The sequence below is a fragment of the Eulemur rufifrons genome, chromosome 26, assembly GCF_041146395.1.
Source record: "Eulemur rufifrons isolate Redbay chromosome 26, OSU_ERuf_1, whole genome shotgun sequence".
Classification (NCBI taxonomy): Eukaryota; Metazoa; Chordata; class Mammalia; order Primates; family Lemuridae; genus Eulemur; species Eulemur rufifrons.
Window position 1 is genome coordinate 2,092,090 of NC_091008.1, and position 19,749 is coordinate 2,111,838.

At 35.8% G+C, this 19,749-nt stretch overlaps 1 protein-coding gene across 2 annotated transcripts in view; it reads left to right on the forward strand.

The window, feature by feature from the left end:
- The window catches only part of NDST4 (N-deacetylase and N-sulfotransferase 4), a 160,918-nt gene that overhangs the window by 94,814 nt on the left and 46,355 nt on the right, over nt 1-19,749 (forward strand). For both annotated transcript variants that reach the window (XM_069459071.1, XM_069459073.1), the window contains 2 exons: nt 5,116-5,301; nt 7,127-7,255. In XM_069459071.1, the coding sequence (XP_069315172.1) occupies nt 5,116-5,301; nt 7,127-7,255 (315 nt within the window). The remainder of the gene's footprint in view (nt 1-5,115; nt 5,302-7,126; nt 7,256-19,749) is intronic.

Here is a 19,749-nt window from a genome sequence, read left to right on the forward strand (position 1 = left end):
AGGAGAGAAAGTGTTAATATAGAGAGATTCATGGAAGACTGTGAGGACCCAAACTTAGCTGAACAAACTCAGTCTAGGATGGGTGAGCATCACCAGAGAATGTGCCCCGGAGGAAATGTCTACTGATACTTGGAGAGTGAAGTTAAGTAGTTTAGACTTTAACCTGAATGCAACAAGGAACCATTGGATGAGTTCATCCTGGTGAATTATAGATGAGGTTATTATTTTTGAAAGAAGACTGATGGTAAAAATGCAAACAGAGATTGGAGTGGAAATACACCATTTAAAATTATTTGTATATGTCGATGTATATTTAGATATATGAATATATACTCATTTGTCCTATTTTTAAGATTTTAAGTTATTATTAAATATCCAATCTTATCTTTAAGATGAATTCCGTGGGAAATACATAGGATCTAATAATGCTATCTTTTTCTAGCTTATCCTTAACAGAGTCATATATATATAAATTCTGCTCATTAAAACTAAAACAAATTGATTCAAGATACTCTTTTTTTTTTTTTTTTTTTTTACAACAGCCATTGATCTGGAGTAGTTTATTCCTTTCAGTATTTTTATGAGATTATTATCCTTTTAATTCTAAAGTTCATACTTATTAACTGTTATCTAAAAACCATAAAGAAATCATTCTTGGAAGTACCAGTACTTTATCTCTGAATCTAAGTTCCATTTGATTATTTTTGGGTGCAGAAAAAATTCAACAACGAAACTTCATTGTTCATTCAACTACATCACTAGAGCTATCACCACAACACTAGTAATTATCCATATTCTACTCTTATCAAATGCTTCTTAGTCATGATTTATTATATTGAATTGCATTTACCCAATTGCTAATAAAATCCTAAGGAAAATTAAAATTGCGAGCCTCTAGATCATAATTTTTTATTTTAACTTAAATATCTATTAAGACAATGTTAAAGGATGATTTGCACAGATGTGCATATCAGAAACGTCATTTTTTCCCATTAGAAAAATGTCTAGACGTTAAAAATTATAATAATTTTTCAGAATTAAACACTCTTAGGTCAAAACTCAGTAAGAATTAAGATGACTCTATCTGATTGATTTCCACAGTTGTCTCCAGATTTCAAACTTCACGGAGGCAGAGGTCATGTCTTATACGTGGTCTACCCCAGTACTTGGCAAAGTGCTTGATATATAAGTCATGAACTCAATTCTTTGGAGCAGATTCTAGGCTGTGTTCGTGCAGGGACTCCCAGGGCCATACTCAACTGGTTCCCTAGGGGAGCTACCATTTCTGAGGCCGCCAGGAAGCTCTGACCAAAACAATAAACCTTTGCCACTGCCTCGCACATGGACACCAAATACCGCTGCGGAAGAGCCTCTTGTTTTCTTTCAAGTTCTTACAAGCCAACAACAGGAGCTAGGAGCTGCCAGAATTTAGCCTCTGCCTCCCTAGCACACTCTAAAATTTGTCTTGAGTACTTCTAATTGGCTGAACCTCATTTGCATTAACAATGATAGCCGCACAGCCTGAGCAAAAGCAAGACTCCATCTCTACAAAAAAATAGAAAAATTAGCCAGGTGTGGTGGCATGTGCCTGTAGTCTCAGCTACTCGGGAGGCTGAGGCAGGAGGATCACTTGAGCCCAGGAGTTTGAGGCTGCAGTGAGCTATGATGATGCCACTGCACTCTAGCCCCAGCGACAGAGTGACCCTATGTCAGAATAAAAAAAAAAAAAAAAAAGGTTAGCTGCAGAGGATTTTGAGAAATGTAGATTTTTGCTTTATAACCTCTCCAAATTAAAAAAATAAAAGAGAGTGGATAGGAATTCCAGTTCAGAAATATATATATATATAAATTCCCATGTTTTAAGTAAAGTACTTTCAGCTATTAACTTTGGGGAGGGGAGGGATCACAGTAGAATCGACTTAGTGGAAAAGCAAAAGCAAAGGCTATGAATGTAGAGGCCTTGGGTGCAAGTCTAGCTCTGGCACTTGTGAACATGACCAACTCGTGCTGTCTCTGAGCCTCTGTTTCCATATTTTATGAACAACATCCAGTCCTCACAGGACTCTCATGAGGATCACATTAGACATGAATGTAAAAACACTTCATAAATATCAGGTACTAAGAAATTGTAAGGAGATATATGATTAGTAGGAATGAAAATCAAAATCAAAGAAAAATTAAATGACATTCAATTTCTATTAGAGCTTTAGTGCTAAATGCATTTTATTTTATTCTAATTTTTGAAAAATGTTGACCCTTTTTTTATATAGTTTATAAATTGCCACAATAGCTCATTTCCCAACCGTCTGGGATTTAATGTAACTGGAGATATTAGATCCAGTCAAACTGCCCTGTAAATATTTGCAGTGGCATGTTATAATAGTGTAGAATTTCTAGATCCTCTAAGAGACATGGTTCTCAAAATAATAAAAGCCATGTTTGAATTTATTTGTTTTCTGTCATTTATGTGGATTTTTATAGAATGTCAAGTGCTTCCTATACTTACATCGGAAAGCCTTGCAAATTTTGTAATTTTTGTGATCTTGTGTAAATACGATGTTTAGTTCGTGTTTTAGTTGACCAAGTCTCTGTGAAGTGAGTTTTAAACCCTGGACAGTAAAGAATGGAGGTTTCTAGTCCAGTAAGCTCCTTGATACCAGGAAAAGAGTTACTAGGGAATTACTTTTCACTTTGTGTTATCATTTAGGTTGAAAAAGCATAAACTCATAATTATCTAGTGTGATTTACTATTTTGATTGAGCTCCAGTTGCCAGTGTAATATGAGAACCTTATAAAACAGTGGAACATCAAGCCCCCAGAAATCAATAAATATAATAAAATCTTTTTACTGCCCCTTCCTTCCTACTCACCAAATCAATTGCTTTTTACCTTCTGGTTTTTTATGAAAGTTCTACAATTCATTTTACTCTGTCAAAAGTGAACTTTTTTTTTTTCCTGGCGAGATATAGTTGTTTGATTTTTCAATTTTTTTTCATTGATTTTATTTTTCATCTCTTTGTGTCTAGGATACTTACTTATCTAGCATTTTAGGCCCCAAATTTGGAATAAAATATTCTGCAATGATTGAAAATAAGGACTAACACAGTGATTAGTAAAGATGATTCACATTTGTATGCTGTTGATTTTGTTATTTTCACATTATGGAACAAGGCTTATAAACCTCAGTATGAATCCCTTGAGAGAGAAAATAGAGGATAACAGATTTTTTTTTTTTTCCCTGTTCCTGTGAAACCTCTCTAGGCAATAGTCAGAGTCAGACAGATTCTGTTTACCAGACAGAGGAGTTCGAGCATCCTTGACCCTGAATTTGTCCCATGAGGAAGTCCGCCTGTACTCACACCCAGAGCACCCACCTACTGGCAATGTCCTGGCTTCTGGGTGACTGTTCGTCCTCAGAGAACTTCCAGACCATTCCTTAGGCAGCATGGAACAAACCAGAGAGAAGTTAGGGCCTTTCCCAGTAGACGTACCCTCGTGATGTGTCACGGTTAACAGCTGTTGTCTGCTCCTCTCTGGTATTTTCCAAGTACTTTTATGACTGGAATTCTCCAACATTGCCTTGTATTGAAAATATAAGCTTTTGGGAAAAGTATTTTTCTCCCGCACACACCGAGAATCGAGTTCTCCCTGGTGCCTGGCAAAAGACTCCGGCTCATTTTGCAGCATTGATTTCATAATTCAGGCTTTCTACAGAGCCATTTATTGTAATAGATGTTAGAGAATGCAAGTAGTCTTGGTGAAAGGGAGGTGAATTTGGCTACACAATGAGGGTCATTACATAAAAGGAAGAATGATGGAGGCTTGTGAAATATTTAGGGTCCGTCGTCTGAGCTGAACGTGGGGTATGACTTAGACATTGCAGATATGTGATCCATTTATTGCCTGCTTATGATACCAGACTGAATTCTTTTTCTACGTACGCTGCACACCATGTAATAGAAAATATAAATGGCAATTGTCAAGTCAACACTTTTGTGTTCTGTTTATTGATTCAATCAGCTTCATATATGACTGCGCGTTGTCATTTATAACCTCAATTGATGAGATTCAATCCTGCAAGGAGTCTTTATAAAGCAGATAAGCATTTAAAGGGAGAGATATAAAGAAGCAGAAATTAGAACACCGCCGATCTATTTCATGTACCTAGCAGCGTAATACCATCCTTTGACAACCTTTTTATATTCCTGTTTTAAATTTATACCTGTTTTCCTCTTTAGAGTTGACGGTTTACCCAAGGTAAGCATCTCTTAGGAAAGTGTAGGTTTTATAAAAATAAATTGAGTTGCTAAGGTTCAAAACCAAGGGGGAATCTTAACCTTTGTCTTTCCTCCACCCTCCGTATCCCACACCTCCCTGGATCTTGTATGGCATTAATCTCCTCTTAACTTGACTACCAATAATCTGATTTAGTTACCCATCTCTACCTAATCTGTACTATATAAATAGTTTTCTAATACACAGCCTTGATTAACTTTCTCCCCACTTACAGTTAGTTCATCTTGACATGTTGTCACTAGATCCTTCTTAAAATCTGGAAAGATCTTGGCCCTCCGTGCTGAGAGAGCTTCCTTATCTAAAGTATTCAGATAGAATTAATTCTACCTCCTTCAGTTTAACTGTAAAAGCTCATCACTTCATGCTTCATACTTACCTTTCTGGTTTTCTTCAACACCACACACACACACACACACACACTCTCACCCCCTCCCACACCACGCACACACACACACAATGCTCTTTCATCGTCTGTCTTTGGGCACTTGCTGAAATGACACCTTTTTAATTTCCCCTATTTCTATCTGATGAAAGGCCAAGTTCACTTCCTATCTTCTCCCAAAACTTTCTGTATGCAAAATTCAGAATTAATCTCTCCCACACACCACATGCTCGAAGTAATTACTATATCGATTATACCATCAGAGCCCTATAAGATTATGAGCTGCTGAAAGATAAAAACTCCACTTGCTAGTGTTTTTTTTCCCCCCCTCCTACTTAACATAGAATTCAATGTATTCTAAATAGGTGTTTGTGGAAACAATTTGAATTAATTGGCCACACGCCCGCCATCATGGTGTTGCTCTTGCTTTCTTTCAGGAACACGGAATACCTATCAACATGGGCTATGCTGTGGCCCCACACCACTCAGGGGTCTACCCGGTTCATATCCAGCTGTACGCAGCCTGGAAGAAGGTCTGGGGTATTCAGGTCACCAGCACCGAAGAGTATCCACATTTGAAACCGGCACGGTACAGAAAGGGCTTCATTCACAATGGCATCATGGTGAGCGCATGTGGCTGTTTGTGGGATGTTTGAAGACAGAGTGCCATTACCTCCAAGGATGTATCAGATCCTTGTTTTACACACCTATCAGAAATTCCCAACCTACCATGGTGGTGCCTGGCCACATCCAACACATTGTCTGGCTATAGGCTTCTTCCCTAAGCTGTGGGGTGGCTTTGGCAAGTCCAAGACAAGCTGGAACTAATGGGAATGAGTTTTGTATAGATTATCCATTGCAGTTTCAGAATTGAAATTTTACCTGGGGGTTCTGTAATTCTCCTGGGGAATTTCTCAGTATATATTTGGTTGGGTGGTGTTACTGAGAGTTTTACAGGCAGAGTAAGGTTCCATGGATCAAGGAAACATCTCTTAAATTTCTACACTATCAACAAACAGAATGAAATAATAGCATCCAAGAGCTAAATTTATCCATTCAGTTTCTTTTGGCTTTTAGATATTCGAGTGTCTAAGGATACTGCTCTTTTTATCTTTTCCTTACCTACCCCAAAAAGGAAGTTCTATTTTTTTCTTTTCAGATATATTAATTGAAAAAATAATTACTTGATATAAGAATGTCATATTATTTCCTATAAATAAGAATAAACCCAAGTGGATTTTAGATGGGAATTTATAATCACTCACTGAAATAAAAAAATTATACACTTTGAGATACAGTAAGTTTATTTTTAAGTGTCCAACTCTACTTCCAGGGACTTAAATCATGATGAGAGCAATAGTTTACAAACTGTTTTCTCTCCTTTAAATATTTATACCTTACCAATCCATTATTCATATTGCTGTTAGAATTGTCTACCTGTCTGTCTAATCACTATTTCAAATGAAAATGCATGAATGCCTAACCAGAGCTGGTACTCAATGTTCATTAATCATAAAACTTTATTTTACTGTAAATTGGTACCAGAAAACATAAAGAAGCCTCGGATTTCAATGAAGCCATTGACAATGCAAATAGTAGTATTGCTGGCCATAGAAATCTAGGTGGTATAAACACCATTACTTATGTAATTTCAAATCAGAGTGAAAAGACCAAAATTTCTATTTAATAAGTTGCATGACCATTTGACATATTAGGAAATAACAATATTGCATGCATTCATTTACCTCAAATTTGATATAAACTATAATCATAATTAGGCAAAGAATTTAAAAAATTATAGCTACTCTGGACAATTAGATGCATTTTTCCATTAGGTTATAAGTAGCTTATTATTCAAAATAAGGTTCTGGAAGAAAATTACTAAATTGCTTTCCCTGTTAAACATTCAGATTTACAAAAGAAATAACCACAGAATATACCAGAATCAGTCATTAGATAATTTACTACTACTGTGATAAAATTTAAATTCAGAGTGTAGTAGAAACAAAATTAGTGACGACAACCAATGGTGTTGAATCCCAAAAGCTCTGCACAGCACAAGATGGGATTGCAGAAGGCCAGAGAGAAATGCCCTAATAGCGTGAAAAATAACCTTGAAGAATCTCCATTCTTGAAGGAAATTCATCCTAAGAAGGCTTTCTTTATTTATTCATTTTTGCTAATCCTTTAACATAACTCACGTGTTGGGTTAGATTTACAGAACTCAGTGAAAATTCTTTAACCTATATGTCCTATAGCTTTGATTTGGCAACTTCCTTAATATTTATATAATTACACCCACATCAGCTCTTGATTTCAGTAAGATTTTAACCCTAACAACCAAGGAACTCCAACAGGAAATGAGCATTTGCAGACTCTGAAGTCATGAGACAGTGGTGAAGTTATTAATGAAATCATGTCAACGTGCCGTTTTTCCCTTTTCTTCAGGTCCTCCCTCGACAGACCTGTGGGCTGTTCACACACACTATTTTCTACAAAGAGTATCCTGGTGGACCCCAAGAATTGGATAAAAGTATCAGAGGAGGTGAACTTTTCCTCACAATCCTTCTAAACCCAGTATGTATTCTATTTCTGCATCCAAGAACATCAGTTTTTTTCAAATGTGTTTCTTTAAAAAAAAAACTAAATCATCTTTATTTTCTTTATTAATAGCACATCTCTACTGCAGGCATATTTAAATCTACATTTCAAATCTTTTCCTTGATAAAATTTGATTTTGGGGGAGCTGATTTTGTGATAGATCTGTTTAGAAAGTTGTGGTTTTACTTTGCAATGAGGCTGACGAAAGTTCATTTCTAGCAGCAAAAGAGATGTTACGTCTTCCATTGTTATTTCCTTCAAGTTAGTTCTTTTCTTTCCCTCAGCTTTATTAAGGTATAATTGACACATAAAAATTGCTTATATTTATGGTATAAACTTGATGTTTTGCTCTATGTATACATTGTGAAATAATTAAGTTAATTAACATTTATCACCTTACATCCTTATCATTTTTGTGGTAAGAATATTTAAGATGTACTCTCTTAGCAATTTTCAAGTCTACAACACTGTATTGTTGCCTGTAGTTACCATGCTGTGCAATACACCTCCAAGCATATTCAAACATCCAACTGAAACTTTGTGCCCTGTGGCCAATTTGTCCCGCAGCCCCTGGTAACTACCATTCCACTCCCCGCTCTATGAGTTCAGCCTCTTTAGATTCCATATATAAGTAAGGTCATGAAGCATTTGTCTATTTGTGCCTGGCTTGTTTCACTTGGCATAGTGTCCTCCAGGTTCATCCATGTTGTCACAGACGAAACAATTTCCTTCTGTTTAAAGGCTGAGTAGTATTCCACTGAGTGTATATACCACATTTTATTGACCCATTCATTCGGCAGTGGGCGCTTAGGCTACGTATCTTGGCTGTTTTGAAAATGCTACAATGAGCGTGGGAGTGCAAATAAATATCTCTTGGACTCCTTTAGTTATGTACCCAGTAGAGGGATTGGTGGGTCATATGGTAGTTCTATTTTTAATTTTTTTGAGAAACCTCCATAGTGTTTTCCGTAATGGCTATAGTAATCTACATTCCCACCCACACCTGTTATCTTTAGTCTTTTTGATAATGGCCATTTAAACAGGTGTGAGGTAATATTGTGATTTTAATTTTGCATTTTCCTGCTGATTAGTGATGTTAGTATCTTTTCATATACTGTTGCTCACTTGTATGTCTTGCTTTGAGAAATGTCTTTTCAGGTCCTCTGCCCATTTTTTAATTGGGTAATTTGTTTTATTACTATTGATTTGCTTGAATCCTTATATATTTTGGATATTAAGCCCTTTGCAAAGATATGGTTTGCAAATATTTTCTCCGATACCATAGGTTGTCTCCTCACTCTATTGATTGTCTTCTTTTATATGCAGAAGCTTTTTAGCTGGATGAAATCCCATTTGTCTAATTTTTGCTTTTGTTGCCTGTGTTTTTAGGTTTATATACAAAAAACTCAATGCCCAAACCAATATCAAAAAGTTTTTCACCTATGTTTCCTTCCAGTGGTTTTATAGTTTCAGATCTTATATTTAGGCCTTTAATTCATTCTGACTTGATTTTTTAATATGATTTGAAATAAAAGTCCAATTTTGTTTTTCTGTTGTATGTATATCTAGCTTTCCCAACACATGTTTATTGAAAAGGCTGTCCTTTCCTCATTTTGTGTCCTTGCAACCTTTGTCAAAGATCAATTGACTGAAAATGTACAGATTTATTTCTGGGAAATCTATTCCGTTTCATTGGTCTGTATGTCACTTTTTATGTTAGTACCATGCTATTTCAATTAATATAACTTTGTAGTATAGTTTGATGTCAGGTAGTGTGATACCTCCAGCTTTGTTCTTGTTGCCCAAGATTCTTTGGACTATTGTGGATCTTTTGTGGTTCCACAAAAGATGGGTTTTTGTATTTCCATGAAAAATTTCATTGAAATTTTGATAGGCATTGCATTGAATTTATAGATCACTTTGGGTAATATGGATAGTTTAACAATATTAATTATTCCAACCCATAAACACAGAATATCTTTTCATTTATTTGTGTCTTCTCCAAGTTCACACATCAATGTTTTATACTTTTCAGTGTACAGGTCTTTTAACTCCTAGGTTAAATTTATTCCTAGGTATTTTTTATGCCATTGAAAATGGGATTGTTTTCTTGATTTCTGTTTCAGATAGATTGTTGTTAGTACACAGAAACACTACTGATTTTTGTATGTTGATTTTGGATCCTGCAACTTTACCGTATTTGTTTGTTAGTTCTATCAATTTTTTCATGGAATCGTTAGAGTTGTCTATAGAAAAGATCATGTCATCTGCAAACAAGGACAATGAACTTGTTCCCTTCTAAATTTGGAAGCCTTTTCTTTCTTTCTCTTGCCTAATTGCTCTGGCTAGAACTTTTAGTATCATATTGAATAGAAGTGATGAGGGTGGGCATCATTGTCTTGCTCCTGATCTTAGGGGAAAAGATTTCAGCTTTATACCACTGAGTATGATGTTAGCTGTGGGGTTGTCATATATGGACTTTGTTGTGTTGAGGTACCTTCCTATTATGCCTAATTTGTTGAGTTTTTGTCATAAAGAGATGTTGAATTTTGTGAAATGCTATTTTTGCATCTATTGAGATGAGCAGATTATCATTTATTCATTCTGTTAGTGCATTGTGTCACATTTATTGATTTGCATATGTTGAACCATTCTTGCATCCCAGGGATAAATCCCACTTAATAATGGTATATGATCCTTGTCATTTGCCGTTGAATTCAGTTTGCTAGTATTTTTTGTTGAGGATTTTGCATGTTCCTAAGAGATATTGTCCTGTAATTTTTTTTATGCAGCCTTTATCTAGCTTTGGTATCAGGGTAATGCTACATAAAATGAGCTTGGAAGTTCTCCCACCTCTTCAATTTTTTGGAAGAGTTTGAGAAGAATTAGTGTTAATTCTTCATTAACTGTTTGCTAAAATACACCAGTGAAGCTTTTCTTTGTTGCAAGACATTTTCCTACTGATTCAATCTCCTTACTCATTATTGGTCTGTTCAGATTTTCTATTTCTTCATGGTTCAGTCTTAGTAGGGTGTCTGTTTCCAGGAATTTTTCCATTTTTTCTAGGTTAACCAATTTGTTGGTGTATGATTGTTAGTGTAGTCTCTGATGATCCTTTGTACTTCTGTGGTAATGATTGTAATGTTTCCTCATTCATTTCTTTCTTTGCCGCCTTTGTCTAACTACAGGCTTGTTAATTTTCTTTATCTTTTCATAAGCCAACTTAGTTTAATTGATCTTTTCAATTATTGTTCTAATCTCTATTTCATTTATTTCTGCTATACTCTTTTTTTCCTTCTGCAGACTTTAGGCTTGATTAGTTCTTCTTTTTCTATTTGCTTGAGTTATAAAGTTAGGTTGTTTATTTGAGATCTTTCTTTTTTCTTAATGTAGGCATTTAGTGCTATAAACTTTCCTCTTAAAACTGCTTCACAACCCCTTCACAAGATTAGTTGGCAAATTCTACCCCCACCAGAGAGAAATTAGACTATATCTCCAAATTATTCAATTCCCTTATGAGAATAAGTCAAGAAAAACACAGATTTGTTAAGAAGTATGTGTTGAATATAACAATTAAATGTAATATAACATCTCAATGTTGGTTTCCATTCTTGAATTGTAGTAAAGACATAATAATATGTGGTCCTCCAGCCAAAAGTTAAAATTCTTAATTTCATCAGCAGTGCATATTTTGACCATACGCTGAGTTTGCTTCTGGCTTAATATATCAGTAGGCACACCTACTTCAGTCTTTAAAAATGATCAAAATGTAAAGCTGCACTGAAAATATGTAGCTATGTATTATCTTTGTACACTTGGGTGATCTGAGTCCTATTTTTGAAATCGCCACTAATTTTATTTGGAATCAAAGATAGAGAATTTGGCCCTTTTGAAAAATTGTGTCTTTTCATCTTTCAAAGTTTGTAATTTTAGTTCCTGTTATAAATGTACGCATAAAAGTTATAACAGTATGGGAATACACTGTCATTAGATAATGTCGGGATTATTTCAGCTTTCTGATTTTTCTCCCATAATGATTTCATTTCTGAAGTCTTAGGGAAGCATATCTTCGTTTATGTTCCAGTGCACACAGAAAATATGAAATAGTGGGTCTATTCTACGTCAACCTTGTCTAATGTAAGGAATTTTCATACTTTAGAAAAGAGATGTATGCTTTAAATAAAACTATAGTTAAATTGTCTGCAGTGAAGCTCCAGGTATGTTTAAAATGAATTATGTTAGATAATTTATATATACTACTTTAAATTCCTGAAGAAATTAAGTAAAACCTACACTATATGAAAATGAAAACTTGTAAATTGGATTGGAAAGCAGGGAAGTGAGGACAAAATGTGCTTTATCGGAGTATGAGTGATTTAAAAATCTTCCCCTTAAACTGCATGGTTATTAAAAATCAAAAAGAACCAACAAGATCTCTTGGGCACTAACTTGGCACTAACCTTGGAAATGGGAGCTTAGATGCTCTATGATCTTTAGCAAGAAATTTCATTTTTCAGAGATGTTTGGGCTGTGTCATGATATATTAAGTTCCTTGCCATTGAAGCTGTCCAAACACAAATTTTGTAGGAATGTACCTTCTACTATCTCACCTGGCACTAAGAATCTGTGATTTCTATGTTCTCATGCAATTAGACATTGGATACATCTCTCTCATTGTTAAACATAAAAAAATATAAAGCAAGTTAAATTTTAAACATTACCAACCAGCATTATAAATTTGCATCTACTCTATAATTGTAAGATCAGAAGAAAGGAGAAAAGGATAACTTGCTATCAACATATAAAAGAATAAAAGGATGAGATGAAATGGAAAGCTTTCCAGTGGTAGATACGTGGAGGGAAGTAGAAGAGGAGACATAATCTTCCCATCGCTGGTAGACTGAAATATTACTTGCAGGTTTAGCAGAATAATTTTGAATTTTGATTGGTAGATTCTGAGTTCATTTGTATGTAAGCATCCTATGAGGCTAATAAAAGCTGGAAAAAGTATATGAAGGTATGTCCTGGAATCTCCCCCTCTAGAGTACTTTAAAATAGAATCAACAACTATATAGATCTTTCTTACCGCCTTGGGAATGCATCTGCCTAAAAGACAGGGACTGGATTAAATAACCTTGCAAAGTTCCACATTTTTTTTTTCTCGTTTATAACTTCTACAGCTTGTGCTCTGCAGTCTCGAAGGCATATGCCAACCTGAGACCCAGGCCCTCTCCTTGTCCACCTTTCCATTTAAGGGTTCACATTATTTGGGGTTGTCCCTCCCCAGAGTAGACCTGTATCTTTTCTGTGCTTCCAAAGTCTCTAATTATTTTAGTGCATTTTCAACAGTTTTTAAAATTTTAATTTTGACTCTATCTGGCATTCAGAGATGTATCCTGTTTTCATATTTTTTCCCATTTCAAAATATGTCATTATTTTCTAATCTACCATGAAAGAGAAAATGCAAATTGGAATGTATTTTTACATCTTGACTCACATATGAACTCCTGTTACTATTGTGTATTAGATCTATCTAATTCAGCAAATGTCAAGAAATAGGATTTCTTGATTTCCTTGGATACCAACTTGCTTTGCCCAAATGAGTCTAACAATCGAAAATTAAGTGATATGAGGGCTACATGAATGGCATTTCAAAAGAGTATCTAGGCATTTGTCCATTTAACATTCAGATAACTCCCTCTTACTTTTTTGTAGATTCTTATCATGACTTCATCGCATTTTGATGTTTTCCTGTGCTGTTCCTCACTTATCAAACACTAACATGTATTTCCCTGGTGCCGAATCCTTCCTGTATTTTCAATATAATCTTTGTTCAGACAGGAAGAAATATAATTTAATCATGTATGTGAAACAGCTGACTCCAGGTAGCCTACCATCATTCAAGTTGAGACAACACCCTATAAAATATGCAGCAACTGACAATAGTAAAAAAAAAAAAAGTCTGGAGTCTTATCAAATGGTGTCACCAGTAAGTACAAAAGCTTGAAATGAATATGTCCTACTGGATTTAATTTTTTTCCTAACTCATTTTAATTTGGTGCTACCCAAAGAGCGGTATGAATAGAGAATTTTCTACGTTTTCTTAATAGATATGTTTAAAGAGACTCAAACTCTAGAATGTTCCAAAATGGCAGTACTGGAACCAGAAATTCTCCTACGTGTTCCAAAGTTCAGAGCAGTGCGTAGACTCACTAACGCTGGCATGTTGTATTGGCCACTTGCAAATTCAAGTCAACAAAAAATATGGGCCTGAAAGAGTGTTGTACTTGAAATTGACAGTAGAGTATAATGGAGCTGCAGTGATAGACTTCTGCATGTCCTGTGCGCTGAACTTTCATATACCCAGGCTGGTTAATGAGCTTTCCTTCCTCGTGTATATCAATCTCCAAGCTCATGGAATCTAATAGCAGGTGCACTGCATTATGGATTAGTGCTCGCTCTTCAGACAGATTAGAGAAAAGACAGCTGTAAGGCACAGGAAAACATCAACACAAAATAACCTGAACCCAACTTTGAGCTCTTCTTAATGCTGAAATAATATAGAACCAGATATATAAGGTAAACCCCAGAAATCTATTTTATACCCAATGCAACAAAACAAAATGCAAGCAATATCCCAAGTCGGTAGCAGATGATAAAGAATTAGTGGTGACTATTGATATCAAGGTAGTCAAGTATTCTTGACTTTGATTTCCTGTTGTGCTTTTAAGAAAATTATAGCAATTAGCTAATATTTCATGTAGACCAAAGCAATTATATATTCCATTAAAATACACTTCTTTATAAAATAATATTTTAATATTTCTAACTTAGACTCATAGGAGATTTTCTTACATGTGTTTCAGGAGTCATTTTTCTTTCCTTTTTTTATGGATACATAATAGATGTTCATATTCCAGTGTTCATATGCTGATTTATTACATTCCTATAATTTGTAAAGATCAAAGCAGTGCAATTGGCATATCCATCACCTTAAGTATGTGTCTTTTCTTTATGCTAGAAACATTTGAATTATTCTCTTTTAGCTATTTTAAAATATATGATAGACTATTGTAAGCTATAGTCACCCTACTGATCTAGCAAACACTAGATCTTATTTCTTCTATCAAATTGTATATTTATACCCATTAATCAACCTCTCTTCACCCTCCTCTCCCACCCACCCTTCCAGGCTTCAGAAGTATTTATTTGTATAGAAATTAACTTCTAACTTTTCTACCATAGTGAAATCTCCTTCGTCTCTAGATAGGGACTTTGAAGCAATTAGTGTTATTGGGAGCTCCGGGCTCAGAGCCTGGGAGAAGAGACACCAACTGTGAGCGGAATGGACCCCTGTAGAGTATATAGATTGTGGAAAATTCTATTTCCACTCAGTGAAAGACCTACAGTCACCTCTTTTATTCCTTTATCTGCTTTTTTTTCTTTCCTTAAAGATTTGCAGGTCTAACCTTTACAAAAGGACATGAATCACCACTTCTGCAGTGATTCACACTCACAGCAGGGATTTTGTAAAACCTGGAGTCAGCTAAGATGCATGGCCTCACAATGTAGGATATTATTCTTTCTGTTCACACTGAAAATCAGGATCAGAGTTAGTAGAAGGCTGCAGAGAATGTGGGGAAATTGTTTTTCCTAGTTTTTTAGTAGTGCATATTTTGTTCAGTTTCCATGATAGGGTTTACTTAAAACTTAGTAGTTCAGAATACAAAGTGTGCCATAGCAAAAATACAGAATATTTTGCCTCCTAAACCTGAACTCTGTCTTCTCATGAAATAAGAGAGAGATTGCTATTATTGCGTAGACATACATCTTTCTAATGCAATTGTTGCTACAGGTCCTGATGGAATACAATTTGCATTCCATATATTTCCACACCATGAACAAATCCATAAGATTACATTGTTGGGGTTTTTTTTTTTTTTTCAATTTTGTTTCCATAGAAAAATAAATGAAAGCAGCAATATTTTATTGGGAAGTCTTTTTCATCTAGTATAACTGGATAATTTAGTTTTCCCAAAGCATGGAATGAAAGGTAGAATAGCTCTTTAGCATAAATAAATTTTCAAGAGCAAAAACACCACCTCCTGTTTATGTGGATGTTAGTCAACAGATAAAACCTTTTTCTTCCTCTCTGTTTTGGGGCCTGTAATATATAAATATTAAGTGCATAATGCTCTTCACATTTAGGGATAGTTTACAAGCATAATCAGTGAATTCATGATAATAAGAAAAAAAACGTAAGGAAAACCTCCCTATATCAGTGCTTATATGACCAATGGATTGGTAGATAGTAGGATGGATGGGTTAGTCCACAAAATTAAATTTGGAGATGTGTGCTTTGTTTGTTTATGAGTTTTCACTGTACTATAGAATTCAAAATTCTTTACTTTATTATCTCTTCTGCAAATTTTCTAACACCTAAATATTTCAATATGTCTTGTTCCTGTTTTTTTATTGAATATGTCTTATTTCTTTTCCTTAATATTTATTTAAAACTTGTTTAAATCGCCATAAATGAGAAAGACCATTTTTGATCAATTTCTCTTATTTCACTTTGTTTATTCCTACTTCATTTTCCTCTAGTTAGTCCTCAGAGTCAAAGATAGTGAAAATAAAAATAAGAACTCTTTTCTAAAACATGTTGCTATTTTCATATTTGGGGAAGCCAAATACTTCTGTCTTAGTTTTTCCATTAATGGCTTATATGCAGATATGATATGGAATATTTGTGTGCATACTCAACGTTAATAGTTGCCATCCAGAGTACAGAAGGCCGTAGTAGGAAGAGCTGCTTATGCAGACAGTACTTTTCTCTCACCTTAACCTCACTGTCTGTCCATAATAGTTCCCCTCTGCTTTCTCTTTGTTGCCCCCCGGCCTGCTCACAGGCTTGAGTCTGATGTCACCGCTACATGCACACATGCAACCACGTGCATGACGTAGCTCACAGTGCAGTGTGCATGTTTAGTGCGTTTCTGCCTCACTCAAACTCTGTGTGTCCTGGGGCAAACAGCATGGGCTCCCCGGGTGGAATAATTAACGCCATCGTGACCGAATGTGTCTACCGCAGGCTCTTTGCCACCGTTGTCAAAGGAAAAGGAAACGAAAGGAAAAGGAGAAAACAGAAAGGAGAGGGGAGAGGACAAGGGGAGAGGAGGAGAGATAAGGAAGGAAGGGAAAGGAGGAGGGGGGGAAGTGGAGGCAGGGACAGGGAACGGAAGGAAGGTGGAAAAAAGGAAACGGAAGTGGGAAAAAAGGAAACGGAAGTAGAAAAAAGAAGTTATTCTTTCTTCTTTCATTACATCAGACAGACAGTAGGAATGTTGTGGCAGAATCTAATAACCCAAGCTCAGAAAAATCTTTGTTTATTTTGTTTTTCCTAGTTTACTAAATACAGAAAAATAAGACGTATCATTTCCATACGCTTCAGAATTTCTCTGTAAAATGGAGGAAATGTTGGTTCTTTTACTGTTTTACACAGACAGTCTAAGATGTGATAAAAAGCAAGTGTTTTGAGGTATGTGAGAAGCCCACGAGCTCGGGGGTTTATTTACAGTGTGGATGTTGTCTGGTTGTGTCTCCCTGCCCAAACACATAAATCGTGATAAAGACATCCTCTATTATGAAGGTTTTTAGTTCATTATACGCTTTGCTTCTGAAAATGTTCTTGGCAGTGTCAGGGTATTGTGCTTTCTGAGCTATTTTTAAGTAATAAAATTTCTGTCATTATTTTTTATTCCAGTGAAACAAATTGAGTTATCAAATGCAATGCTTGCTTGCCTGGTCATGACTATTTTTTTCCTTTGATTTTTTCATCTACCAAAGTACCTCGGCTGTTTTTGGCAAACGTTTCTGTCTGGGTTGTTAGTGTTGCTGGTTTTAAGGTCTTTTAATTTTTGTATTAATAGAGAAGTTTTTGGTAAACACTAAATCCATCTTTGTTTATAGTCAACACTGATTGTTGTGGGAGCTTTGCTCCAATGAAGAATAAATAGAAGTATAGCAAACTCCATGTTTGGTACATACAAATTAACGATATGAAAAATGAAGCCTTACCGGTTATAATATATTAACAGATAATTTAAATGACTGAGTTGGATTAAATAGAAATAAGCAAACTCAACCGCACAAACCAAATAGAAAGCTCCAGGCTGGGTCTCATCACCTATTGTTAGGAGAAAGAATACTCCTCATGTCTACAGTCATTGATTCTATAGACCTGTCTCCATTGAACTTCACACCTAACAGAACAGTCAGTGTTCAATTACCTCTCCGTGAGAACATTAACCAAACCAGAGAAGCAGCTAAGAGATTTAGAAGTAAAGAAAAGGTCGTGTTCTTGTAAACGGAAAGTTCATGATGACAGCCAGCCTCTTCCAGCACTGTATGAAAATTGCTACTTTAAACAAAGTAAAAGATAAGATTCTAAGCATGAAGTGTTTCCTTGATTTATGGCTGTCGCTTTTAACACAATTTAAGGTATTCAATAATACCATTCAAAGTATAAAATGTAAGTAACGGAATCTTGCTCTTTTTTGAAGCTGTTATTATGCCCACTTAAACTCTCTTTCACACACAGGTACACATTTAAATCAAATGTGAATAAAAGATGGGACTTGAAAATTGCTATCCTCCTGCAATTTCTTTTCGGAAGTCCATTCTGCAGTTCACTTAAACAACTTGCTGGAGCAATCAAATCTATATAGATGGAGCTTTTGACATGGGTTGAGATGTTACGCTCATAAACACAAAGAATTTAAGAATTATGTGCTATTTAGAAAACTAAAGCAGGAACTTATACACATCATATTGTCCCAAATTTGAAGCAGCTTTTACCCTATCTTTTGCTGAATGCAATATATATATATATATATATATAAAATAGTTTATAATGACTTTTGCATTTTTTAATTTTGAAAAGGAAGCCCATCTATAAGCAAGCACTGTGACAGTATCTTACAGTGTGATGAGTTATTGGCTCAATTATTATGATTTTGGTAATAACTTTCTAGAAAGTAGGCAACCTCCCCGTAATATCAGAAGGCATTCCTTTTCCAAGTTTGTGCCCATAGTAGGTCTCTTACATATCTGTTGACCGAATAAATCCATCAGTGGTACTGTCACCTCTCTTTCCGAAACGTAGGCCAGTTAGTGCTTTTCTCTCCATCTGTGCAGCGACTCTCCCAGGCAATGCTTGCATTATGTTTCCCCCAGAAAAATTCATTATCCCTAAAGCAGTCAAAATAATATTGTTAAATGCAAGACAGAGCCTGCCACGGCCATTCTTCAAGTCTTCCAATGGCTTCTCATTTAATCTCAGAATTAAATTCAAACTCTGGAAGTGGCCTGGCCCTCTGCTGTCCTTTCTGCATTTATCAAGTTCCACCCTGACCTTCACTTACTGCACTCTACCCACACCATCCTTTTGTCCATAGGGTCCTTCAAACGTGCAGAGGTTGCTTGTTCCTTGGGGCTTTTGTATGGTGTCCCTTTGCTTGCAATGAGCTGCTTCCAGGCATGTGCAAGTCTGGTTTCTTTTGCTTTTCCTGTCTCAAGTTCTCAGGTCAAAAGTCATTTCCAGAGAGGAGTGGCCTGACTTTTCTACAGTCACTGTCCATCATTTACCTGTCTTATTTTGCATAGCATTTATTCCTCTCCAAAACCACTAACGTGTTCACATCTGTCTCCCTTCCCCAATTTCATTCCCCAACCTTGTATCACCAGTGCTCCACTCCACCTTAGCTCCATGAGCTTGGCAACATTTCTGTTGCGGTGAGGAGTCCAGCGAAGATACCAATGACGCAGAAATTGATCTGATTGTTAACTATGGTATATTGCCGGAGAACTATCTTTGTGAACGTTAGAAGTGATCTTTAGCCAAGAGTTTAAAATTTTAATGTGTAAATGAGATCAATTCTGTATTGATAATTGTACAAATTTGACTGAAATTAATATTTAATTTTACCTTTTCAAGTTGGTTATATTCATGTCTGCCTTAAATGAGAAAAAGAGATACCTCACAATTATTTCCTAAGAAACATATATCTAAATCCAGAATATGAGGGTAAAATCTGCAAAACTCCCATGGTAGCCAAGCCATCTTTAATGCCCACTAAGTATTGACACCCAGTATTTTTTTTTTTTTTTTTTGAGACAGAGTCTCGCTCTGTTGCCCGGGCTAGAGTGCCGTGGCGTCAGCCTCACTCACAGCAACCTCCAACTCCTGGGCTCAAGCGATCCTCCTGCCTCAGCCTCCCAAGTAGCTGGGACTACAGGCATGCGCCACCATGCCCGGCTAATTTTTTCTATATAGATTTTTAGTTGTCCATATAATGTCTTTCTATTTTTAGTAGAGACGGGGTCTCGCTCTTGCTCAGGCTGGTCTCGAACTCCTGACCTCGAGCGATCCACCCTCCTCGGCCTCCCAGAGTGCTAGGATTACAGGCGTG